This window comes from Mirounga angustirostris, unplaced genomic scaffold (genome assembly GCF_029215605.1).
Source record: "Mirounga angustirostris isolate CCGP_5_RB_7025 unplaced genomic scaffold, mMirAng1.0.hap1 SCAF_4, whole genome shotgun sequence".
Taxonomy (NCBI): Eukaryota; Metazoa; Chordata; class Mammalia; order Carnivora; family Phocidae; genus Mirounga; species Mirounga angustirostris.
The window spans coordinates 89,168,699-89,196,608 of NW_026991712.1; the positions used below are offsets into that span (position 1 = coordinate 89,168,699).

At 43.3% G+C, this 27,910-nt stretch overlaps 1 protein-coding gene across 1 annotated transcript; it reads left to right on the forward strand.

Annotated features, from left to right (window-relative positions):
* The first annotated feature begins 4,855 nt into the window (after positions 1-4,855).
* Positions 4,856-5,182, forward strand: PRR9 (proline rich 9). The gene has a single exon (XM_045895330.1). The coding sequence runs from the start codon at positions 4,856-4,858 to the stop codon at positions 5,180-5,182; it is 327 nt and encodes a 108-aa protein (XP_045751286.1).
* Positions 5,183-27,910: the final 22,728 nt, after the last annotated feature.

Sequence of the window (27,910 nt, forward strand, 5' to 3'; positions counted from 1 at the left end):
GATAGTGAACTCTCCCAAAGGAGCCCACAAGCTCTCTAGTGGCACCTGCTCCCAGGGAATGGGGTGAGCCACATTCTGCACCATTCAGCTTTATCAGAGCCACTGCCCTATAATATGCAGACGGACCAGCCGAGTGAATCAGAAGAGTCTGGGAAGTTTTATGATCTGAACAAAGGAGATGGTTATTTGATGGGAATGGGGGGGGGGGAAGCATGTCCTGCACACACCTGACTCTCTTCTGCTGACCCTGTATAATTACACCCTGGCTCCCAATAATGATAGCTGCAGAAATTTAAAATCTTAAATCTTAGATGGAATTCAATCAGATTAGCCCCAGTCTCCCTGTAGGGCTGGGGATGGTTAAGGAAACTATTTAGGCACCTCATCTTAAGTTGTAGGATGGAACAATCTCCCCAAAGCTGTCCAGGCCACAACCCCAGATACTGGGCCACTAAGGTTGATTTTTGAGGACTTGGACCCCAAATAGTCCCACTCTGTATCTAGGAAAATATAGGCCACCTAAGGTCACTCAATCACCTGGCTGGGCCACTGCCACCCACAGAAGACATAAGACTAGGTGGATTATAAATTATAACCTAATCAAGGAGGAAAAGCACCCCCCCACACACCACCCCATTCCTGCCCCACCACACAGACATGCATCCACGTACTTACAAAGTCATATAGATGCCCAGGCTAATCATTCATGAGTATCACACAATGTCAAAGCTTTAATGGACCTAGCTTGACTCCTAGGCTACCTTTCCTATTTTAATGATGATGAAAAGTGAGGGCAGAAAGGGTCAGAGGCTTGCCTAAGGTCACATATCTTGTTAGGGACAGAGCCAGATCTCTGGGCCTCTGTGCAGTACACTGTCTACTACATCCCAGTGAGTAGAAAAGCATAAGAAAAGATGGAACCCCAGGGGGACAGAGTAAAGGAGATGGAATAAGAACTGAGAGAATCAGGAAGGCTTCATGAGGAGCTGAGTCCTGAACAGAGTCAGATGGCACTAACATTCTGTAAGTAGCTTGATGGTCCTAAGTGTTGGTGCATATGTTCTCGAATTTATTCCTCACAAGGAATCTGTGAAATAATGTTATCCCTTCCCAAAAAGAGGAAATCGAGGGTCTGAGAAGCTAAGTAGCTTATCCAGGATACACAAACTCTTTGTAATTGAGTCAACCCCAGGTCATTTGAGGTCCTGGGCCCAGTTCTTTTCCCATGCATCACCAAGAGCTGGTCTTTGACTGAGGGGTTGACATGACCAGTGAGTAGATACTTAAATGAGGGAGCACTAAGTGGGATTTTACGTCTTCATATGAGACTTCCCAACAACTTCAGGTGTTGAGAAGGTGTATTAATTTTCTATTGCTGCTGTAACAAGTTATCATAACTCTAGTGGCCTAAAATGACAGAAGTATATTATCTTAGATTTCTGGAAGTCAGAAGTCTGACATACGTCTTTCTGGGCTAAAATCAAAATGGGGGTGCCTGAGTGGCTCAGTTGGTTAAGTGTCTGTCTTTGGCTCAGATCATGATCTCAGGGTCCTGGGATCAAGTCCCACATCAGGTTCCCTGCTCAGCAGGGAGTCTGCTTCTCCCTTTCCCTCGGCCTGTCTCCCCTGATTGTGCATTCTCTCTCTCTGATATAAATAAATAAAATCTTTAAAAAAATTTTAAAAAATAAAATCAAAATGCCAACAGGGCTATATCTCCTTCTGGAGGCGCTAGGGCACAATCTGTCCACTTGCCATTCCCAGTTTCTAAAGATTGTCCACATTCCTGGCACATGGTCTCCATCTTCAAAAGCAACAATGGCCAGTCAAATCTTTCTCACATCACCTCACTGTGACACTGGCTCTTCTGCCCCCTTTTCCACATTAAAGGACCCTGGTAATTACATTGGACCCACTTCACTGTCATCAGCTCACTGTGAGGCAGAGAGAGAGAGTCCTTTGAGAGAAGTTGAACTCTGACCTCTCCCTAACTGCATTCACCCTCCTCCATGAGAACATGACCTGCTTTCTCCATTGTTCAGCACATCCCTATTTGGTCTCCTCCTGAGGCTCAGCCAAAGACATAGAAATGCATGTGGCACAAGCAAGGTCAGCTCATGCATCCTGTTGTAGAAAACTTCTGGAAATCTCAACCAAGCAGTATCCCTCCCTCAGCTTCTCACCCACCACTTTTCTGAATTAGCCTCAGACTCTCCTCTCAGCAGGACTCTAATAAGCATTCCTTCTTCCAGGCTGCCTGTAACACCATTGCCCATACTCCTTGCCTGGTAATTCCTACTGCCCAGCAAAACACAACACAGATGCTCCTCCCCCAGAAGCCTTTCAGGACCTTCCATCCATCCAAGATTGATGAAGGGGCCTTCTTCTGGAGTATGGGGGCTTACCTCTGCCAATCTTCTCCATGAGACTATGGAGCGCTTCAAAGCAGGGTCATGAATGACTGAAAGAATGAATGAATAACCCCAGTGATGGAGAATTTCTTGTCTGCTAAGACTCCACAGGGTTGCCTTGTTTCTTAGACAACATTTTATACAAAAGATGAAGAGGGAGAGGAGAAATGGAAAGAGAAGAAAAAAGAGAAGAAGGAAAACGAGGAGAGCCCCCCAATCCTACACCTGATTCCCAGAGTCTCCAAATGACCTTGTCCCTTCAAATACACCATGGGTCTTCCAAATCCCTCTCCTCATCCCACCCAGGCCCACTCTCACCTAGCCCCCAGAAGCCAGCCTGTGACCACGTCCACCACTGGCACCTGCCTCTTACAAGACACTGATGGTGACTACACTGGTGCTACATCAATCCCTAAAGATCAAAATGTCACCTGGTCTGTCCCCAGCTCACATTTTAAAAACTATTTGGGGGATCAAGCATCCAAAAACTGTATAAACCTTTAAAGGAACATCTGATTTTAGCCAAATACTATATTTAGAAAATGACCTAAACACACTTCTTCAAGTTAAGGGGGACACCATCATCTTTAAAGTCCCTGGGGTTCAACCAACTTTAGCAAACAAGCACAAGGCCACCACTTTATGGCCTAGGGGCTTCTTTTATAACAAATGTTTTCCCATCCTCCAATACATGAGATCCTCCTCTACTCCCAATTGTCTCCTACATTCACCTTCTTTATTCCTTAATTAATGCATTCACTCCATTAATGGTCATTGATCTTCCACTTACTAGCCCCCTACCCTTTAGGAACCTACAACTCAAGGTAGTAATAAGATCTTATACATAAGATAACTGGAATTCCTAATAACTATAGTAAATATCATATAAACAGCACCAACAATAGACGCTATGGGAGTTCAGAAGGAGGTGAATTCATTTCTGGTTTAATGTAATCAGCAAAGGCTCTTGCAAGGCAGATTTGAGTGGAACCTTGCAGAATGTTTAGGGTTTCACAAGTCACAGAGAGAGAGAGAGAGAGAGAGAGAGAGAGGACACACAAGACAGAAGTGGCAGCCCACACAGAGGCTCAGAAGTGAGAAAACTGGGTGTGTTTTCTTTGAAACTTTTCCTTTCATCCCCTGTGCCTTTTATTGACCTAAGTTTTAAGAAAAGTTTTTCCAGAAGACAAGGAGGAAAACCAACCTTGTTCCATCCTATTTTCTTGGTCACTGTGAAAACTCTGTAACTCCACTTTTAGAAATGTCATAAATCAAAGTTGAGAAGATGAAGATTACCTGCCTTCTCCCTCCCATTTCCTCCACCCTACTTCACAACCTAAGAGTAACAAATTACTCAAATTTCCCTAAAGACTTCTATGTAGGAAAATCACTCTCTCCAGGTCCTTTGTGTGCTTGGGGTCTTAGGACAAGCCATCTTCCGTGGGTCTGGAAGTGTGACTTTCCAGGGTCAATGAAGAGACATCAGTGGAAATGTTTGAAATGGCCCATACATGCCCTTGATCCAGACAGACCCCAGGTCTTAGGCATAAAGTCTTCCCATGGGTGAAGACAAGATGAGTAAGGTGGATCTTATCTCTCACCACATCCTGAACCAGTTTGGGCAGATAAGGAACCCAGTCCCAGTTTAACAGACTGAGATAACGTTTTATGAACATTCTTTTGCTGCTACCTCTAATGATAGAGATCTGAATGGAGCCCCTCCCTGCTGAGGTCTGGTGAGGACCCAGTGGCCCAAACGGAGGCTGATTAACAGGCATCCCAAGCAGTGACTCAAACCATGGGCAATTTCAGAGGAAGCTCGTTATGGTGACTCCACAATTAGGACATCACCCACGTGGCCAGTCAGTTACTGCAGGAGGCAGGACCAGGCACTATATAAAAGTTCCTACCTTGCTAGGCCTTGCAATCCACATCCTTTGTTGAGGCTTGTTGAAGACAGGTAAGTGGGGCATCTGTGCCCTCTCTCCCTCTCCCTTGCTTCTCTGTCTTCAGGAGGCTGTTCTCTTCCTCCACCGGACTGTACTTTCCACTGATTTTTAGTGGTTTGCCATTTCTTGGGCCTCTCACACCATCCTGTGTATTCTGTCTAGTCTCTTATACTTGATTTTCAAGAAGATTAGCCAAAGAGATGAGAAGGGAAAACCTGTGGTAGAACTGGGTGTCAGGTATGATTGGGCGATGGGTATCAATACAAAAGCTATGAGAATATTCCCACCTAGGAAATGGGTGTCAGAGGGAGCTGAAGTAAGGATAGAAAAGAAAAAAGGATAAAAAACAGCAAACAAATAAGTTCTTATGGTTTATAATCATTCACTCCCCATTTCCTTCTACCAACCCATCATCTCCCAGTACCCAGCCTGGTACTGTTACTGCAGTTAATTTCAAATCTTATGTTTGTTTCAGGTTCTGTTACCCACCCTAGGATGTCCTTTAATGAACAGCAGTGCAAGCAGCCATGTGTGCCTCCTCCATGTCTTCAAAAGGCCCAAGAGCAGTGCCAGGCAAAGGCTGAGGAGGTGTGCCTCCCCCCATGCCAGGACCCCTGCCAAGAGAAGTGCTCAGTGCAAGTTCAGGAGGTATGTCTTCCTCAGTGCCAGGAGCTGAACCAAGAGAGTTGCCCACAGCAAGGTCAAGACCAATGCACATCTCAGTGTGTGGAGCCATGTCAGGAGCTATCTCAGACAAAATGTGTGGAAGTTTGTCCACAGAAAGTCCAGGAGAAGTGCTTACCCCCTGGCAAGGGAAAGTAGCATCTCATAATGCCATCTGGGGTCAAGAAGAAGATGGCCAACAGATGAAAACCTAACCCAAGCCCGTGCTACGATAACCTTCACCTGTGGGTACTTCTGTGTGCACCTGTTCTTGCCTCCCGGTTTCTTCAGTATTCCAGGACTGGGTCTGTTGTCTCTGAAGGCATTTCTCTCTGTGTTTCATCAATCTCTGTGAATAATTATTGTTCTCAGCAGTCTAGTAGAAGGTTTCAACTGTAGGAATAGTGCAGTTGTTCAGCTTCCATGGGGCACGAACTCATCCAGCCTTGAGTGTGTAACAGCCAAGGATGCTTCCATTCATCATTCAGAGCTTCAGCCTCTCACTCGAGCCTCAAAACATGCTGACTTTTGATGGACTTTGCTCTGATCCCCACCACCACCACCATGGATACCGAGAAGAAGTTGGTGGTGTTATAGAAATAAAAAATTGGGTTGCTTTGTCCGTGCATCCTAAAAAGGAACAGCAAATGATTGGACATTGGAATGTTAGATGTTGTGCTTTTAAAAATGAAACAAAAGTATATAAATGATTGAATCCAAACAGCCAATAAGGACAGATGAGATGGGATGTCTGGGGTTCTGGTTGATCTTTGTGCTTGATGGTTGGTCTGCTTTGGGCACATATAATTTCACATTCTTTAGAGATGTGATTTGCGTCTGTGTGGTACAGGCTGGTCTGCTCTCCAGCTTCATTGCTTTCTTCTCCCTGGTGAAGGTAAAATACAGAATAAAGCTGATTCCAAGGCTGATGTCTGACTTGATGTGTGCTCTTTCCTCCCCACTGCCCAACCATAGTCCATCCCTGTGATGATTACCTTTCCCTTTTTTTTTTTGGACAATCTGGAGTAGGAATGAAAAACAGACCTCACAGGTGCATAGAATAGCAAAATTGACAGAGACCTCCTGGAAGGTCACCTGGATTATTCCACCCCCACCCACAATGTATCATGGGCTCACCTATACACACATTTCCCACCTGGGAGAATCCATCAGGACCTGGGAACTGCCCACACTCAGAACTTCACATCCAAATTCTTGCCAGTATGGCTTCTTTCTTCTTTGATCCTTGCTTTTGGAGGAAAGGGCTCAAATGGGGAGGAGGAGAGTTGTATGGAAGAAGGGGTCCCCAATGAATCCATGATATCTTACAAGCATAGTATCCCTCTCAGAAGGAGCAACTAAGCATGCTTCTGAGATAAATAGACTCAAGGACTAAAATTGTCCTGCCATCCCAGATTTCAGAAAAGCCAGTCAGCCTGGGTCACCTCCTTGCACCATGTCACCCCACTTCCTCTCACTGAAAGGGTCCAGCAGGAGCAAGACTGACTAACATCAAAGAACTTGTAGCTGCTTCCTCAGTGGTGCCCTGAGGTCTGACCTGGACCCTGGCTTCCTAAGAGCTAAAGGGGCCCCTCACTCACTCCCCTGGGCCCCCCTTCTGAGTCAGCCCATATGGGTATGCCCAATGGAGAGCTGCTTGGCTGACCTGAGAGCCTTGCAGCACTGGAGTCACCCAAGTCTCTTAATCTTAGAGATTTCCTAAGGCAAGAGAGGAGGAGATAGGGGGCAACTTGGGGGAAGATTTCAAGCAGTGACCTGAAGCCCTGAGAACTCACTGACTCTGCAAATGGCAAACACGGGCCCCGAGCTCTATGCATATTCTCTGAGGGAATCCTGGCAGCAGCTCAAGGGGTACATGTGTTGCCCCTTTATGTTTATTAGGGAACTGGTCTGGCCTCACAAAACAAGTAAGTGGTGAAGTCAAGATTCTAACTGGAGTCCTTCTTAACTCCAGAACAGAGTTCTTACTTGCATGAGGAAGTGCCTGTGGCACACAGGAAAGATTTCCTGAGCTGTCCTCACATTCATTCATCCACCTACCAAGTGGCAGGTGCTGTGCCAGATGCTGGAAAGACAGTGGTGAACAGGCAGGCAGTATCCCTACACAGAGCTAGAGAGCTTCTTTCCACAGGCCACATGTGCCTAGGGGGCCTCTCCAAAACCTGGACATCCCAAGTCCCTGAACATCTCCCAGTGCCTGAATCACAGTTCTTTTGCCTCCCTGCTTAGTCGGAATAAGTTATCTCTTCTAATTTCTGACTTTGGAATAAACTCATGCTCCCCCAGGGCCACAACCTGCAAAGAGGCTCCAGAGACCCCCTCCTAGCAGTAGAGATTTTAACTGGACTGACGGAGGGTCATGACACTTCTCCAGCTTGGCTCAAGCCCAAGAAATGTCTTTGTTCTCCAGCACTAAAGGCGTGCACAGATTGGAGTCCAAGATGGGACACTCAGACGCTGAGCAGAACGGCTGGGCAGACAAGCAGAGAGAGTCTAGCAACATCAGAGAAAGGACAGCCTGCTGATTATAGGGGAGGCCTCAGGAGATGGGAAGGAGACACACCTACAGATTGTAGATGAAGGAACAGACGTCAAGGAGCCAGAAGGCCTTCATCAAACTCTGCCATGAGAACCACCACACCTTCCTCGTGCTCACAGAGCTCTGACCCAAGCCCTGCGCACACTGTAGCTGAGGGAATCAGGGCCCTAATGACATGGGCCTAGGACATGGAACAGTTAAGATCAAGTCTTTCAGAAAGAGGGATAGGGACATTACCAAGAGGAGCCTGGATTTAGAAGTTCTAGTTGACAATCCCTAAGGAAAAAACAAAACTGGAGCCCATAGTTTGAATATACTCCTAGACCAAACACCCATAGCTGCATAACTGAAATTTACAACTATCCTGATTTCCCCAAAATGTGGGCTCTGGCCATAAGTGAACTTAAGCTTTCTTCACATCAGCATGACCTCACAGCTTCCTGAGCCTATTGGCTACAAACAAGTAATTTATGCAACACTGTTCCCCTAAAAGGAATGTAGGCATCTAGTGGTTAATCATTAATAGAGATCAATGTACTCATGATTTATCAACTGAGCTGTAACCCACATTCTATGAGCTTATTGCCACTTTCAGCTTGAAATCTTCCAGTTTTGTGAACTATTCTTTTGTTCTCTTCTCTTAACTTGATTTGATCTCAGTTTTGACACAGTTAACTCAATATGTGACAAGAGTGTGCCTCTGGGCTCCACGTGTCAAGAGTAAATGTGTCAAGAAAACAGACATTTATGGAGAATCTGCTCTGTATGAGGCACCACCCAGGCTCTGGAGACCCTGGTGGAAGGGACCCATGTTGATAGCACAATGGCCTGAAGACTTTCATATTAGAAGCTGTTGAAATACATTTAGACTAGGAAAGAAAATACCCAAGGGAGGAGGATAGCGCTTCTCAGTACTTTAAGTGCTTTTGTGAGGGAGGGATTGGATTTCTGTGGGGTTCCAAAGGACATAGTTGGGACTGATAGACAGAAGTTACCGATTTGATTCAGTTTAAGAACCTTCTTATGATGAGATCTGTTTGCTGGTGACAGGAGCTTCCCTTGGATGTGCCACATTCCCATGAACTGGAGGAATGCAACTAGGGAGTGATAGTAAGTGTAAGTGCTAAGCCTCCTTCCAACCTGTCTGGCACTAAGACTCAACTAGCTCATCTAGGACTCCTGGGCAAAATTGGGACCTAGGGGCAGAGGAACCTAACAAGCAAGACTCAGAAGGCCAGACCCTGAGGTCAGAAGACAGACTGGACTCTAGAACACTGCTGGGAGGCCCTAGGGACCAGCACAGTGTGCTTCTTGGCTTGAGACTAAAGGAAAGGAGATAAGTGATGGGAAGTGGCTCCCCCAAATTTAGGTGTTTTCTTAGTATGTTTTTGGGGGCCCAAACACTTCATCCCTGAGTGGCACCTTACAATAACTCCTCACCAACTTCCCAAATCCAATCTTCCCAGTCCAGGTTTAGAACACCTCTCTTCCCTTTATTCCTTGTTTCTTTGCCTTCTGGACCTCTTTTCTCTCCTGGGCCAGAGTGGTCCATCTCTTCCATGTACCTGTGCTCTGATAACCCATCACAGCCTCCTTTCCACCTGCACCTGCCACTCCCTCTCACCCAGGATTCTTTCTCTGCTTGTGTCTGTCAGCCCATGGGTTTAAAACTCACCTCCTCCCAGAAACCTTCCATGTCAAAGAGCCAACAGGTGCACCTACACCCGTCTGTTTCCCCCTTGCAGCTACCTTGTGTGTAATTATCTGTATCTCCTGTTGACATATGAGCCCTAGATAACAGCCCTTGGGCCTTGCTGTGCTCTTTGCCTGTCTTCACGGGGCCAACGACACTGAGGTCTTAAGCACTCTCAGAGTCAGCCAACCAGTATGACTTCTGAGGCAGAGACAAAAGAGGTTTCTTTTATTGATAGGGTGACCAACCATCCTGGTTTGCCTGGGACTGAGGGGGTGTCCAGCATGCAGGACTTTTGGTGTTAAAATTGGGCTAGTCCCCAGAAAACCAAGACAAGTTTGTCACCCTGACTGTGTACCTGCATGTATAGGACATGATGTTTGGTGCTATGGGAACACAGAGGGAAAGCAGATGACACTGTATGCTGGAGGAATTCACAACCCAAGTTTGGAATGGGCAGAACTCTCTGAAAAACTGCATACCCAGAAGGCTTAGTGCCACTGCCTGCCCTCCTCCACAGCCCCATTCTGGGTGTGCATATGTGTATGTGTTGGGTGAGGAACACTAGATCAACAGGCAGGTCCCCAGACTAACCCTGTATAAGCAAAAACTGTCAGGTCCTCAGCCAGAGAAGTAGTATAGTGGGAGATATCCCCATGTCCTCCCACACCATCATTAACCTCAAGATGTCTTGGCCAGTGGGCAGCAGGCCTGAACTTACCCATTCCTGCTCTTTCTTCTCTCCCATGGACATTTGCCTCTCACCTAGAGGTGGTTGGAAAAAGAAGGGGTGGGCTGGCAGGGCTCTGCCTCTCCCACACTCAACCTGTCTGGTACCAACTAGCCCTCCTTTAAAAGCCCTGGGGACTGCTTTTCTCTTTTCAACAGCACCATCTACTGGTCACAGTGGCACTGTGCCTTTTGTGGGTCACTCCTAGCCTGGCTGTATGTCAGAGAGGGCCACATATGGGGCTGGCCAATGCTAGGTGCTGGTGGAGGCAAGAGCAGACATGTAGCATCTAATAGAATAGGAGGAAGGCTTAATGAGCCTGGGAAACAGGCATAAACTCAGGACTCAGACTGTGGGGATTAAAACCTAGACTCATCACTTATGATCTTCCCTTCAAAAAAAAAAAAAAAAAACTTACTGAGAGTCTTGTAAGTACCAAGCGCTGTTACTGTTGCAAGCACTGAAGATACAGCAGTGAACTAGATGCATAGAGTTCCTGCCTCCCAGAGCCTACATGAACAGGAGGAGACAGACAAAAAGCACCTAAGCAAATGCATAAATAAGAAAATGTAGGAATTAAACAGGGAGACAAGATGAAGAGGGGTGCTCTTTAGTTGGGAAAAGCCACTCTGAACAGGTGACATCTGAATGTAATCATGAAGGACCCAGAGGAGCCAGCCATATAGGGATTGGGGATCAGGGACAAGTATTAGCAGAGAGATAAGCAACTGCAAGGAAGCTCCGCAGGCAGTGGCCTCTGGAATATCACCCCAGACACACTACATTTGAAGTTGGACACTGACCAACTTTAGTCCATTCAAATGAATGTGAGAAGAAGGGCAAGGCCTCTGGGCACCATGTTGTGTAGGTGGTGACTGAAAGATGGGAGCATTTCATCCAGAGATGAGAAAGATTTACAAGGTAAAGGTCTTTAAACCTTTCCAGTGTGATTCCAGAGGGAAGAGCATGTATCCATGAGTTTAGGATATAGAAAGATAGGTCATAACAGGAATCAAACGGCCCAGCAGTGAAATGGGCTACTTGTACCGTAGTGAGTTCCCCATCACTGAAAATGTGCAAGAAGAGGCCAAATGACTAGCCAAGGTAAATACGAAGTTTGGACTAGATTTTTTTAAATCTTGCATCAACACAAAATTGAACAAACCTTTTCTAAAATTTTAAAGAGAAAAGAGTTTTATTTGAGCCCTAGTTAGGACAGCTGCCCAGGATACACAATCTTCATAAAGAAGAGTGCTCCAGGGAAGGAATATTTGGTATAAGATTATATAAGCTTTGAGTAAGGGACAGGTGGGGCAAGGTAAGGAGAGATAGGTGCAGGACTACAGGATCAGGCTCACAGAAATCCCAAAAATGAGGAGGTAGAAGGAAACCAGAGATAAGAGAATGAACCTGACCACCCTGCCTTAGGTGTCAGAGGTAGGGTCTTGTTATAACAGCTACTTGTGACCAAAAAAGAATTACTGGACCCTAAAAAGGGTGTAAGCCATTAAAGGTGTTATCACTAATCCTTACTCAGTGGTGCTGACAGTAGGGGTGTTAAAAGGATTGAAGTTCCCTGGCCAGCCTTCAATAAAACACCAACCCTATCAGCCCTCAGTGGCAACCTTGTGGGGACCCATCTCACTACTGAGAGCTTTTTCTGTATCCTTGCTTAATAAAACTCTATCGCTTTACTCACACTCCTTTGTCAGCAAGATTCATTCTTCCACTCCATGAGACAAGAACCTCAGTTTTTCTACATAGTTACAAATCATCATGACAGAGGACATTCCAGAAAGCTACAGATGTTATATTATGTTTTTAGTATGTGCAAGACCATGGCTTTAATCTGATAGGAACCAGGGAGGTTTTTTGGTTTTTCTTATCTTTTTTTGGAATGCTCCTTTTTGGTGATTTTTTTTTAATGATGAGGATGTACGATGTGTGATTGGGGCAAAATAGAGCCCATGCTTTGAGGTTTTGCCAAGTCATTTTGATGTTGGTAAACATGGAAGTATAGCTTCCCTGGGAACCCAGGAATAAGGCCCACGAATGTTGAAAGTTGAAAATTTCCTTTATCACTCGTAAGTCCCCTCTACTCTTGCACTTGAATGACTTGTATGTTGCTCTGAATATGGTGAAAACAGCTTTTGCCAGCCAGTCACTGAAGGGACATCTGTCCCAGAGTCCAAAGTCCAAGTCTAAGAACATGCCACATCAGGGTAGAAAGCTGGGTGTCAGATACAGAACAAGCTTTTACTCAAACCCAGGGCAGACCCTGGCAAAGATAAGTGCGAAGTCCTCATCTCCTCTCTCAGTTTGCTCCCTGCCCCCTTTCCCTGTCACAGCACTGGAAATGGGAACTTCTTCCCCTACAGTGGTCTGAGGAAAAAGTAGTCCAAACTATTCAGGAAAATATCCTAGTCTTCCAGAGCCTTGAAATTCTTTATGTTGCACTCCCTGATAACAAAAATATACTTGTGTATGACCTATAAATATATGAAGAAGGTGTTCAACCTCATTATTCATCAGAGAAATACAAATTAAAACCTCAATGGAACACCACAATCCACCAGAATGGCTAGAATTAGGTTGGTGAGGTTGTGGGAGTGCAAATTGGTGCAACCACTTTGGAAAACAATTTGGTAATTGATGTGGTTTTGGAGCAGTGTTGTTGGCGTCCAGAGCTGACGGCCAAGAAAGAATTCTTGAGACGTCTTTGGTGCAAAAAGGTGGTTTTATTAAAGCACAGGGACAGGACCTATGGGCAGAAAGAGCTGCACTGGGGTTGTGAGGAACAATTGATTATATATTATGGGGTTAGGAGAAATAAGGAAAAAGGGAGGTTTTCAAAAGAACTTTCATATGTTAAAGAAGAATCACAGGATACAGGAGGCCTTGCCATTGTTAAGGTTGTTTTTTTCCTCTAGCAAAGCATTAACATTAAGATAGTTGGGAGTTTCCTGGAAGACTGTCACACATATCCTACCCAGGAGCGGGGTGGGGGGAGTTTTGCTGGGTGTCAGGTTATGGTTTGTCTTCATCCAGCCTTCTGCTCCCTCATCAGAAGCCATTTCCTGTGATCTCCTTATTTGCTGCAAATAAAAGTTTTCTTTGTGCTACAACTCAACCTGGTGCAGTTTCTGACTCACTAAGGAATGAATTTGGTTACAATGTGTATGAATGATATACAACTACACACAGCAATATGATTGAATCTCACAGATATAAATTAAGTGGAGGAGAGGAAATAGACACACAAAATGCACTAGGATGAACCTTGTGAAATTGCCTCTATGGAGGTCAAAAACTGTTGAATATTGACAGTTTCATGGTTCAGCATAAAGCATACTCTTTTTACATCATTTGTATAATCTACAGAAACTAGCAAAGCAAACCTGTGTTGTAGGGGTAAGGATAGTAGTTATACTTGAATTGAGGGCAGGGTGGTGATAACTGGAAGGCAGCAGGAAGGAGGTTTGTGTGTCCCTTCTAATATTCTGTTTCTTAATCTGGGGGCTGCTTACCTGGTTGTGCTATCTCTGAAAATTTGTTGAGCTGTGCACTTAAAATCCATTTATACTTTTCTGAATGTATACTTTAATAAAAAGTTTAAAATCCTGAGTTCATCATATAATACATATGTATTATTTACAAGAAATAGATACATACTATCATTCAAACATATGAATTATTAGCAAACACAAAATGTAGACAATTTTAAGGGATAAAATAAAGATAAACACAGAAAAACATCCAAATATTTTGCTCCTGGTCCCAGTGGATGGTTTTATGCCCCGTCAGTGGATGAGCAGCTCCCTCTAGAGACTTTTTGTAGTGGCGTTCTGGGTTACTTAGCAGCTCCATGACCCTGACCAAATCTGCTGGTCTAGATTCTGCATCTGTGAAATTGAAATGCTGAACACTTACCCACCCTTCTCCTACATGGCTATTCCTCAGGATCAAACAAGATATTTGTGAAAGCACATTGTAAATGCTAAATATGAGGGATTGTTGATTATTACTGTGATATTATAATTTATAATAAGAAATACGTATTTGGTCTTCAATGTCTCTTACACAGAACTTTTAAAACCCTTGGCACTACCTGAGTAAGAAAGATAATAAAGATATCTTTTGTTGTGTTAATGACACATGACTTTTGGACTGCATCTAAGAATGGGGCTGGTTGCCAGAGGAACCAGACGCATAATTAGAGTGCTGGAACTCTCAATCCTACCTCACTGAGCTCCATCCAGGAAGGGGAGTAGGGCTGAAAGCTGAATCACCATAGCCAATGATTTAGTCAATCATGCTAATATAATGAGGCTTCTGTGAAAACTTAAAAAGACAGAGTTCAGAAAGTCCCCAGGCTGGTGAGCTTCTATGTAGGGAGAGTACCACCTGGTCAGGGCATGGAACCTCCCAGCTGGGAGCCTCCCAGCTTGCATCCCTTCCATCTGGCTGTTTCTGAATTACATCCTTTTATAATAAACCAGTAATCTAGTAACTACAATGCTTCTCTGACTCTGTAAGCCACTCTCCCAAATTAATCAAACTAAAGGAAGCGATTATGGGAACTTCTGATTTATGACTGATCAGAAGTACAGGTGACAACCGGGACTAGCTGCTGGCATCTGGGGTAGGTGGAGGGAGGAGGACACAACAGTCCTGGGGGACTGAGCCCTTAACCAATGAAATCTGATGCTATCACCTTCAGGTAGATGGTGTCAGAATTGAGTTGAATTGTTAAGACATCCAGCTGGTGTGTGAGAATTACTTGTTAGTGTGGGAGAAACTCTACCACATTGGAACTGGGATCCAGAATCATCATTTAATTACAATTAGTACAGAGTTAGGATTAGCAGTCACTATTAAGATAGTGTTACATGCTAATGAAGTGGGCAATCTGACAAAATAGTTTCAAATTCTGTTAGACGTAGCTCAAGATTTCTGGAAGAACTTCCCCCAATCACTAGAATTGGCAAAACTACCTGCCAGGAATGTTGTGGTCATTTCTATACCAAGTAGAGAGTAGAGGCGATAGGTAGGTAGATAGATAGATGATAGATAGATAGATAGATAGATAGATAGATAGATAGATAGATAGATAATAGATAGATGATAGATAGATAGATGATAGATGATAGATGATGATAGATAGGTAGATGATAGATAGATGATAGATAGATATAGATAGATGATAGATAGGTAGATGATAGATGATAGATAGATGATAGATAGGTAGGTAGATGATAGAGAGAAAATTGTAATACTGGCAAATAGTATGTGGCAGAAATTTTCTAAGCACTTAATGTACATTAACTATTACAATCTTTATAAAGACCAAAAGAAATAGGTCATCTTACTATCACTATTTTATAGACAAGAAACTAAGGCTCAGAGAAGTTAAGTAACTTACTTAGCGTCTCACAGATAATACCTGAGAAAGCAGAGCTTCAAATACAGATTGCCTAGTTCCAGAGTCTGTATTATACTTAAAATAGATGTCTTCCATATTACCTTCTAAAGCTGAAGCTAACATTTATAATCTCTTCCCATTCGGTAAAGCTCGGTCTGATATCAAATAAACTTCCTTCTTTAATCTATTATTCAACAAATATTTTTGGACACCAATTACATGCCAGGCACTATACTTTGTTTTGGGTATGTCAGACACTGATGGGTCCCAGACCCCATAACAGTAAGGTTATCTTGGTGTGGGGACATCATTGCCAGGGTGAAGATGTACATGCATATGTATATACTTGTTTATACAAATAAGCATGCACCTACCTGTGTGTCCCACTACACCTCAAACAACGTGTATATGATGTTCGATTTTATTCAATGTGCAGTGGGAATGGAACCAAACCAACATGAGTTCATTCCTTGATGAGTCACAGAAAATGCACCAGGCAAGGTGTCACATAAAGAAAACTTTATTTGCAGGAAATAAGGAGATCACAGGAAATGGCTTCCAAAACCTTGACTCCCCAGGAGAGGGTGGATGGGTTCCTTCTGTTTAGGGTTAGATGAGTATTTTGATAGGAAAGCCTTGTCATTGTGTGTAGAGTGGGCAGAAGGTGACATATGTGGCTTAAGTAAACATGCCTATGCACACGTCATATATTCTGTAAATGAGGCTGGGGGTCCTCCTTGGGCAGAGATTTTAGTATTAATGAGATAAAGGTAATGGTAGGTCATTCCAGAGGTCACTCTATGGTCCATTAGTGCAGGCATGAGTTGGGCATTTAGCTCAAAATGTCTGGGTGGTCTGGGCCAGCACGAGGTCTTGCCAGGGCAGTCACCATCACCTGAGGGGTGTTTTGGGGTTTCATTTGCCTGGGTTGAGGTAAGCTGGAAAGAAGAGTTTAAGGAAAAATGTGAGACAAAGGTTAGTGAGTATAAGCAGGTGGGCAATAAGTGTCAGGTCTTGGGGTCCCACTGGTGACAGGAAGACCCTGAAGGGTTTTAAGCATAGAAGTGGCATTTGATTTGATTCAAGACCTCAAAAAATGATTCAATCCACAAAGTAGTTAAAGAAAGGATGATAGACAATTCATGAAAGGACATGTAGTTATGAGTAAAGATGATGGATGGCAGCAGAGGAGACAGAAGAGAATGGGTCTGGGAAGTGTCTTGCAGGAGAAGTTAACAGGTGGATTCAATGTGTGGTGTGAAGGATAGGGAACAATGCAGAAGTACTCCCATGTTTCTGTCTTGAGTCATTGTTGGGTCATTTACAGAGAGGTGAAGAGTAGGAAATATTTGAAAATATAAGTCTCAAGCTCAAAGATATTTAGGGCAGAAAAATAAATTTGAGAGTCGTCATCACATTGAAGGTATTTAAAGACATGAGAGTGGCTGAGATCACCCAAGGAGAAGAGCAGGCGACACTGCATGGTCTCAAGTTTGGACAGTAGAGGGGAAGCCTGCACAGCAAGCCAGCTGATAAGAAGCAAACAGTGAAGGTGAGTGGGGTCTCAGGAGACAGGAGAAAAGAGGAGTCTTAGAAAGCAAGGAGAATCAGTTGAGTCAAACATCACAGAGGTCACTGTTACCCTTGACAACAGTGGCAGCACAGAAACCAGAATAGAATGGGTGGCAGGGGTCTAAGGAATAAAAGGAAGGTGCTGAGGCAAGGATGGTCAGTATGGACTGTTCTTTCAAGGTGCTTGGCTGTGAATGTGAACACAGAAAGGGGGATATAGCTGGAGGGAAAATAGGAGTCAAGGACACTTTAGTTGTTTGGTTTTTCTCAGGATAACTGACACTAAGAAATGATCCAGGAGAGGGGGGATGACTGAGAATAGAGAAGAAGGGGGAAACTGAAGACTGAGGTTCTTAAATAAGAGACCTGACAGCCTCACTGTTTAGGTCTCAGCTCACTAAGAAAGGTCCTACATTCCTCCCAGCTACACACAGACACACACACACACACACACGCACACACACACGCACGTACACACACGCCACCATCACCATTATTACCATCAGCATTCTTTTTTCTATGTATTGAGTTTATTATTTTCTTCTTAGAACTTACCTAAAATAATAATAATATTGATAATAATTTTTTTCTATCCCTCCACTCACCTCCCCTCAGGCAACCACTAGTTTGTTCTCTGTATTTGAGTCTGGTTTTTGTTTGTTTGTCTCCTTTTGCTTGTTCATTTGTTTTATTTCTCAAATTCCACATATAAGTGAAATCGTATAGTATTTGTCTTTCTCTGACTGCCTTATTTCACGTAGCATTATACTCTCTAGCTCCATCCATGTTCTTGCAAATGGAAAGACCTCTTTTTTATGGCTGAGTTATATTCCATTGGATATATTTACCATATCTTCTTTACCCTTTCATCTATGGATGGATACTTGGGTTGCTTCCATTTCTTGGCTATTGTAAATAATGTTAAAATAACCACAGTGGTATGTATGCCTTTTTGAATTAGTGTTTTTGTTTTCTTTGATGAATACCCAGTAGTGGAATTAGTGGATTATATGGTAGTTTTGTTTTTAATTTTTTAATTCTGTACTCCACAATGGCTGCACCAATTTACATTCCTACCAACAGTGCACAAGGATTCCTTTTTTTCCCCCACATCCTTGCCAACACTTGTTGTTTCTTGTATTTTCGATTCTAGCCATTATGACAGGTGTAAGGTGATACCTCATTGTGGTTCTGATTTGCATTTCCCTGATGATGAGTCATGTTGAGCATCTTTTCATGTGTCTGTTGGCCAGATAATAGTTTTTTGTTTGGATGTTTATTGTGATTTTTCCCATTTGTTTTTTTTTAATTTTTTATTGTTATGTTAATCACCATACATTACATCATTAGTTTTTGATGTAGTGTTCCATGATTCATTGTTTGTGCATAACACCCAGTGCTCCATGCAGAACATGCCCTCTTTAATACCCATCACCAGGCTAACCCATCCTCCCACCCCCCTCCCCTCTAGAACCCTCAGTTTGTTTTTCAGAGTCCATCATCTCTCATGGTTCGTCTCCCCCTCCGATTTCCCCCCCCTTCATTCTTCCCCTCCTGCTATCTTCTTTTTTTTTTTTTCTTAACATATATTGCATTTGTTTCAGAGGTACAGATCTGTGATTCAACAGTCTTGCACAATTCACAGCACTCACCATAGCACATACCCTCCCCAGTGTCTATCACCCAGCCACCCCATCCCTCCCACCCCACTCCCCACTCCAGCAACTCTCAGTTTGTTTCCTGAGATTAAGAATTCCTCATATCAGTAAGCTCATATGATACATATCTCTCTCTGATTGATTTATTTCGCTCAGCATAATATCCTCCAGGTCCATCCACGTTATTGCAAATGGCAAGATCTCATTCCTTTTCATGGCTGCATAATATTCCATTGTATATATATACTACTTCTGCTTTATCCATTCATCTGTCGATGGACATCTTGGCTCTTTCCACAGTTTGGTTATTGTGGACATTGCTGCTATAAACATTGGGGTGCACGTACCCCTTTGGATCCCACATTTGTATCTTTGGGGTAAATGCGCAGTAGTGCAATTGCTGGATCGTACACTACCTCTATTTTCAACTTTTTGAGGAACCTCTATACTGTTTTCCAGAGTGGCTGCACCAGCTTGCATTCCCACCAACAGTGTAGGAGGGTTCCCCTTTCTCCACATCCCCGCCAACATCTGTCTTTCCTGACTTGTTAATTTTAGCCATTCTGACTGGTGTGAGGTGGTATCTCATTGAGGTTTTGATTTGGATTTCCCTGATGCCAAGTGATGTTGGGCACTTTTTCATGTGTCTGTGGGCCATTTGGATGTCTTCTTTGGAAAAATGTCTGTTCATGTCTTCTGCCCATTTCTTGATTGGATTCTTTGTTCTTTGGGTGTTGAGTTTGGTAAGTTCTTTATAGATTTTGGATACTAGCCCTTTATCTGATATGTCATTTGCAAATATCTTCTCCCATTCTGTTGGTTGTCTTTTGGTTTTGTGGACTGTTTCTTTTGCTGTGCAGAAGCTTTTTATCTTGATGAAGTCCCAATAGTTCATTTTTGCCCTTGCTTCCATTGCCTTTGGCGATGTTTCTAGGAAGAAGTTGCTGTGGCTGAGGTCAAAGAGGTTGCCGCCTGTATTCTCCTCTAGGATTTTGATGGACTCCTGTCTCACATTGAGGTCTTTCAACCATTTGGAGTCTATTTTTGTGTGTGGTGTAAGGAAATGGTCCAGGTTCATTCTTCTGCATGTGGCTGTCCAATTTTCCCAACACCATTTGTTGAAGAGACTGTCTTTTTTCCATTGGACATTCTTTCCTGCTTTGTCGAAGATTAGTTGACCATAGAGTTGAGGGTCCATTTTTGTGCTCTCTATTCTGTTCCATTGATCTATGTGTCTGTTTTTCTGCCTATACCATACTGTCTTGATGATGACAGCTTTGTAATAGAGCTTGAAGCCTGGAATTGTGGTGCCGCCAGCTTTGCTTTTCTTTTTCAACGTTCCTCTGGCTATGCGGGGTCTTTTCTGGTTCCATACAAATTCTAGGATTATTTGTTCCATTTCTTTGAAAAAAGTAGATGGTATTTTGATGGGGATTGCAATGAATGTGTAGATTGCTCTAGGTAGCATTGACATCTTCACAATATTTGTTCTTCCAATCCATGAGCATGGAACGTTTTTCCATTTCTTTGTGTCTTCCTCAATATCTTTCATGAGTATTTTAGAGTTTTCTGAGTACAGATTCTTTGCCTCTTTGGTTAGATTTATTCCTAGGTATCTTATGGTTTTGGGTGCAATTGTAAATGGGATCAACTCCTTAATTTCTCTTTCTTCTGTCTTGTTGTTGGTGTATAGGAATGCCACTGACTTCTGTGCATTGATTTTATATCCTGCCACTTCACTGAATTCCTGTATGAGTTCTAGCGGTTTTGGGGTGGAGTCTTTTGGGTTTTCCACATAAAGTATCATATCATCTGCAAAGAGTGAGAGTTTGACTTCTTCTTTGCCAATTTGGATGCCTTTGATTTCTTTTTGTTGTCTGATTGCTGTGGCTAGGACTTCCAATACTATGTTGAATAGCAGTGGTGATAGTGGACATCCCTGACACATTCCTGACCTTAGGGGGAAAGCTCTCAGTTTTTCCCCATTGAGAATGATATTCACTGTAGGTTTTTCATAGATGGCTTTTATGATATTGAGGTATGTACCCTCTATCCCTATACTCTGAAAACTTTTGAGCAAGAAAGGATGCTGTACTTTGTCAAAAGCTTTTTCTGCATCTATTGAAAGGATCATATGATTCTTGTTCTTTCTTTTGTTAATGTATTGTATCACGTTGATTGATTTGCGGATGTTGAACCAACCTTGCAGCCCAGGGATAAATCCCACTTGGTTGTGGTGAATAATCCTTTTAATGTACTGTTGGATCCTATTGGCTAGTATTTTGGTGAGAATTTTTGCAACCATGTTCATCAAGGATATTGGTCTGTAATTTTCCTTTTTGATGGGGTCTTTGTCTGGTTTGGGGATTAAGGTAATGGTGGCCTCATAAAATGAGTTTGGAAGTTTTCCTTCCATTTCTATTTTTTGGAACAGTTTCAGAAGAATAGGTATTAATTCTTCTTGAAATGTTTGGTAGAATTCCCCTGGGAAGCCATCTGGCCCTGGGCTTTTGTTTTTTGGGAGATTTTTGATGACTGCTTCAATTTCCTTAGTGGTTATGGGTCTGTTCAGGTTTTCTATTTCATCCTGGTTCAGGTTTGGTAGTTGATACATATCTAGGAATGCATCCATTTCTTCCAGATTATCTAATTTGCTGCCATAGAGTTGCTCATAATATGTTCTTATAATTGTTTGTATTTCGTTGGTGTTGGTTCTGATCTCTCCTCTTTCATTCATGATTTTGTTGATTTGGGTCATTTCTCTTTTCTTTTTGATAAGTCTGGCCAGGGGTTTATCAATCTTGTTAATTCTTTCAAAGAACCAGCTCCTAGTCTCATTGATCTGTTCTACTGTTCTTTTGGTTTCTATTTCATTGAGTTCTGCTCTGATCTTTATTATTTCTCTTCTCCTGCTGGGTTTAGGCTTTATTTGCTGTTCTTTCTCCAGCTCCTTTAGGTGTAGGGTTAGGTTGTGTATTTGAGACCTTTCTTGTTTCTTGAGGAAGGCTTATATTGCTATACTTTCCTCTTAAGACTGCCTTTGCTGCATCCCAAAGATTTTGAACAGTTGTGTTTTCATTTTTGTTGGTTTCCATGAATTTTTTTAATTCTTCTTTTAATTTCCTGGTTGACCCATTCATTCTTTAGTAGGATGCTCTTTAGCCTCCATGGATTTGAGTTCTTTCCGACTTTCCTCTTGTGATTGAGTTCTAGTTTCAAAACATTGTGGTCTGAAAATATGCAGGGAATGATCCCAATCTTTTGGTACTGGTTGAGACCTGATTTGTGACCTAGGATGTGATCTATTCTGGAGAATGTTTCATTGGCACTAGAGAAGAATGTGTATTCCATTGCTTTGGGATGGAATGTTCTGAATATGTCTGTGAAGTCCTTTTGGTCCAGTGTGTCATTTAAAGTTTTTATTTCCTTGTTGATCTTTTGCTTAGATGATCTGTCCATTTCAGTGAGGGGGTGTTAAAGTCCCCCACTATTATTTTATTGTTTTCAATGTGTTTCTTTGCTTTTGTTATTAATTGCCTTATATAATCGCTGCTCGCATGTTAGGGGCATAGATATTTACAACTGTTAGATCTTCTTGTTGGATAGACCCTTTAAGTAGGATATAGTGTCCTTCCTCATCTCTTATTACAGTCTTTGGTTTAAAATCTAATTTGTGTGATATAAGGATTGCCACCCCAGCTTTCTTTTGGTGTCCATTAGCATGGTAAATGGTTTTCCACCCCCTCGATTTCAATCTGGGGGTGTCTTTGGGTCTAAGATGAGTCTCTTGCAGACAGCATATCAATGGGTCTTGTTTTTGTATCCAATCTGATAGCCTGTGTCTTTTGATTGGGGCATTTAGCCCATTTACATTCAGGGTAACTATTGAAAGATAGGAATTTAGTGCCATTGTATTGCCTGTAAGGTGACTGTTACTGTATATTGTCAGTGTTCCTTTCTGGTTTATGTTACTTTTAGGCTCTCTCTTTGCTTAGAGGACCCCTTTCAATATTTCTTGTAGGGCTGGTTTTGTGTTTGCAAATTCCTTTAGTTTTTGTCTGTCCTGGAAACTTTTTATCTCTCCTTCTATTTTCAATGACAGCCTAGCTGGATGTAGTATTCTTGGCTGCATATTTTTCTCATTTAGTGCTCTGAATATATCATGCCAGTCCTTTCTAGCCTGCCAGGTCTCTGTGAATTGGTCTGTTGCCAATCTAATGTTTCTACCATTGTAGGTTACAGATCTCTTCTTCCGAGCTGCTTTCAGGATTTTCTCTTTGTCTATGAGACTCGTAAGTTTTACTATTAGATGTCAGGGAGTTGACCTATTTTTATTGATTTTGAGGGGGGTTCTCTGTGCCTTCTGGATTTTGATGCCTGTTTCCTTCCCCAAATTAGGGAAGTTCTCTGCTATAATTTGCTCCAATATACCGTCTGCTCCCCCCCTTTCTTCTTCTTCTGGGATCCCAATTATTCTAATGTTGTTTCGTCTTACGGTATCACTTCTGCCCTCGTGATCCAGTAGTCTCTTTTTCTCAGCTTCTTTATTTTCCATCATTTGGTCTTATATATCACTGATTCTCTCTTCTGCCTCATTTATCCTAGCAGTAAGCACCCCCATTTTTGATTGCACCTCATTAATAGCCTTTTCGATTTTGACTTTGTTAGATTTTAGTTCTTTTATTTCTCCAGAAAGGGTTTCTCTAATAACCTCCATGCTTTTTTCAAGCCCAGCTAGTATCTTTAAAGTGATGATTCTGAACTCTAGATCTGATATCATACTAATGTCCATATTGAGTAGGTCCCTAGCAGTCGGTACTGCCTCTTGTTCTTTTTGTTGAGGTGATTTTTTCTGTCTTGTCATTTTGTCCAGAGGAGAACAGATTAATGAGAGAACAAAATGCTAACAGGGTAATAACGTCCCCAGAAAAATGTACTCTAAACAAATCAGAAAAGACCTGAAGCCAGGGGAAAAGAAAGGAAAAGAAAGAAAAAAAAGAAAAAGAAAAAGATAAAAACAAATAAAACAGAAAAAAACAAAACAAAAAAACCAGAATATGATCAAATATGATCAGGCTGGTTGGTTATAGATCAGTGCCACACACTAGATTTTGGGTGTATTTTGGTCTGTTAGAAGAAAGTGCCTCCCAAAATTTTAAAGAAAGAAAAACTTAGATATGTACAAAAATAAGGGTAAATATGATGAAGGGATGGAATATGACTGTAAAGATGAAAATTATAAAAAAAATTATAAAAGGAATTGATAAGAAGTTTTTTGAAAAAAGAAAGAAGAGGATTAAAAAAAGGGGGGGAGAAAATGTGATCAGGCAGGAGAGTAGAACAAAACCATACACTAGAGATTTAGGGTATATTTTGATCTGTTAGAAGAAACTATCTCAAAATTTTAAAGAGAGAACAACTTATATATATATATATGCCAAAAAAAAGGGTAACTACTATGAAGGTATAGAATATGACTCTAAAAATGAAAAATAAAAATGTTTTTTAAAAAAGGGATTGATAAGATGTTCCTTGAAAAAGGGAAAAAGAAAAATTCAAAAAAAAAAAGGCAGTTAAAAAAAATTAATTTTGAAAGACTAAAGGATCATGGTAAAAAAGCCATGGATTCTATGTGCATTATTCCCCTAGCGCTGGTGTTCTGCCGTTCTCATTGATCGGTAAACTTGGTCTTGGCTGGCTGTTCTCGCTGATCTTCTGGGGGAGGGGTCTGTTGCCGTGGTTCCCAAATGTCTTTGCTGGAGGCAGAATTGCCCCGCCCTTGTCCGGTCTGGGCTAAGTAATCTGCTCGGGTTTGCTCTCCCTGCAAGCTTTCCGTACAGCTTTGGCGGCCAAGAGTGAAAATGGCAGCCTCTCAATCTCTGCCCTGGAGGAGCCGAGAATTCTGGCCCCACTCCTCAGTGTGCCCCCAGAGAAAAGCAGTCAATCACTCCCATCTCCCCAGTCTCCAGGTGCACTCCATGCTCACCCAGCCTGTGACCGAGCATTTCTATCTCTGGCACCCGACTTGGTGTGGAGTCTCCAAACCCAGCAGATCCCTGCAGTGCGCTCTCACGCCACTCCTCCTAGGGGAGGAAGGGGAGTCTCCCCGGATCTGCCGCTTGTTGGGTCCCTGCTGGAGGGGCAGTGGCCCAACTGTGCCGAGGATCACGGTTTATGGCAACCCCTAGCTGAGAGCCCACTCCTTGGCTCCGTCTCTGCAGCCAGCTTCCCTGCTCTGGTACCTGGGAGCTCTGCTGCACTCAGGCATCCCCGGTCTTTCTGTGACCCCGAGGGTCCTGAGACCACACTGTCCCACGAGGGTTCCAACCCCCCCCCCTTAGCCACTGGAGCGATGTCCCTTAGCGGAGCAGGCTTCTGAATGTTCTGATTTTGTGCTCCGTGGCTCTATCACTTGCCAGAAGCGGCTGACGGAGGCCCTCTCCCCCGCTGTCTATCCTCCCAAATATCTCCTCGGATTCACTTCCCTGCACGTCCTACCTTCCAGAAAGTGGTCGCTTTTCTGTTCAGAGAATTGTTGCTATTCTTTTCTTCGATCTCCTGTTGAGTTCGTAGGTGTTCAGAATGGTTTGATCCCTATCCAGCTGAATTCCTGAGACCAGATGAAATCCAGGTCTCCTACTCTCTGCCATCTTGCTCCACCCCCTCAATTTTTCCCATTTCAATATGAGCTCCCAGAGGGCATGGATTTGTCAGTGTTGTTCATGACTATATTCATACCATCAGAACAGGAGCAAGTACACAGTGAGTATTAATAAGTTTGTGTGAATAGAAGGGCCCATGTGGAGAAAGGAGGAGCACGTGTTCTGTTGTAGGGAAGATGAGGAAGACAAGCAACAATGCAGGTAGTCTGGTTGATTTGGTGATGGGGAGAAAAGGGGGTTCCCAACTGAAGGCTTCTGTTTTCTTAATGAAGCCCACTTTTTGGTCCACAGTCATGGGCTGAGATTAGGGGCAAGGGAGTGTAGAAAATAGAAAGTATGAAAGACTCATCAAGTAGGCAGTACCTGGCAGCCATAACTGCTCCAAACCATTGGAAGTTGTCAAAATATATCAGACTTTACATATATTCTTCCCTCTGCTGGGAATGGTCTTTTCTCCACTTATCCGCCAAGCAAACACCTAAGTCTTGGCCTGAGTGTCACATCCTCTGTGGGGCTTTCCAGTAGAGCCTCTTCTCCTGATAGTAGGTAACTACTTTGTGTCCCCATTTGCACCTGTTCACACAAAAGCCATCCCTTGGAGGTGATACGACTGGATGTAATGGTTTGTAGGCCTGGTAGTCTTCTCCACTAGGCTAGCAGCAAGCCCTCCAGAAAACAGAACCTATCATTTTCTTCCCTTCATCCCAAAGTTCTGCTTGGAGACTGGCACATAGTGATGTTAAATACAAGATCTCTGGATCCAGTTGGATTAGTTTGTTGTTCAAAGAAAATCTCAGACCAGAGCTACCCTGGAACAAAAGAGGCTTTAATGAAAGATGTGTGGCTGTGGATGTCGGGTGTGGACGGGCTAATGGGCAGAAGCATGGCTGAGTAGCCGCTTCCCAAAACCAGGGGAGAAGCCAACCCTGAAGCCTGGGCTCCATTTATAGGGCTTCCATGGGTGGACCTTGAACTCACATGAACACTGCACCCCAGTTACAAAGGCAGCCCCACCTGAGCCTTTGACATCACAAAGGTTAAATCAGGTCCAAATAGTGAGTGTGCTTCAGGCCATAGTCAGATTCCACATGGAGCTGCACCATGAAGTTCACCCTACCCATCCCCACCTCTCTGTCCCTACCATGTCCTCCTAGAAGAGGGAGCACCTCTTCCTCTTTACCCTTTAGAGCCTCAGACACCAATGAGGTTTACACACTGCACCTCTATGCACCATATGCTACAACACATGTAAACAAACACAGACACATGCCCTCTGTGGGCACACACCACACCACACACATGTGCACATGTACATAACACATGTACATGCAGACACATATGTACATAACACATGTGCATGCACATGAGTACAAAATACACACACAGAGCTGGTCCTCCTCCAGAGCCAGTACAGGTTACTCTGGGTGCTGGCACCATGCCTGCCCTCTTGCCCTTTGTCTATTGCCTGAACCTGAAGCACAAGCCATATGACCACAGAGGCAGAAGGAAAATGACAGTTCTGTCTTTTGATAGTGCACCTCTACTATTTTCGTCCATCATAGGGGCCTCAGTCAAAGGCCTGAGGCATGTCCATAGATTCCATTTGGTGTTAGAGGGATCATCCCATCACATGATCCAGCCCTTACCAACAGAGACCCCCAGTTTGAAGATGGGACACAGCTAACCTCAAGGAGACCCCAACCCTACCCTCTGGAGCCTCCAGGGAGACACAGTCTTGGCCTTAAGGCCACTCCCAGGTTGAGGGGCAAGGAAAAGCCCCTGGCCTCAAAAGATCCCCACATGCTAATGACCCTACAAAGTTTGAGAGTACCCATCCTCATGCACATCCATCCTCACCCTTTCCAGACTTTGGTCTTTAAGAAAACATGGTATAGGGGCACCTGGTTGACTCAGTCAGTAGAGCATGTGACTCTTGAGCTCAGTGTTATGAGTTTGAGCCCCACCTTGGGCATAGAGTTTACTTTTAAAAAATTAGAAAAATAGAAGTGTTTATTAAAAAAAAAAAAAGATGGGGCCACCTGGGTGGCTTGGGCTCAGATTATGATCCCGGGATCCTGGGATAGAGCTACACATCATGCTCCCTGCTCAGCAGGGAGTCTGCTTCTCCCTCCCCTCTGATCTTCCACCCCACTCATGCTCTCTCTCACTCTCTCGCTCTCTCGCTCTCTCACTCGCTCAAATAAATAAATAAGATCTTTAAAAAAAAAGACAAAGAAGGGGTGCCTAGGTGGCTCAGTTGGTTAAGCGACTGCCTTCAGCTCAGGTCATGATCCTGGAGTCCCAGGATCGAGTCCCACATTGGGCTCCCTGATCAGCAGGGAGTCTGCTTCTCAGGCTCTATGTCTCTCATTCTCTCTCTCTCAAATAAATAAATAAAATCTTAAAAAAAAAAAAGACAAAGAAGATATCGTATAAAAAACAAATGAAACACACACAAACTTAACTAAACTATTCATGTGTTAAAGAGGTCAGTCTAAAATATGGCAAGGATTTTTCCACCCATATACTGAACACTCAGCTGAGGTCTAACCCAGGCTGGGCCAAAACATTGATTCTGACACTCCCAGTC

Bases quoted from the DNA above. Each gene is read 5' to 3' on its own strand.
- PRR9 (XM_045895330.1), top strand. From the start codon at position 4,856: ATGTCCTTTAATGAACAGCAGTGCAAGCAGCCATGTGTGCCTCCTCCA.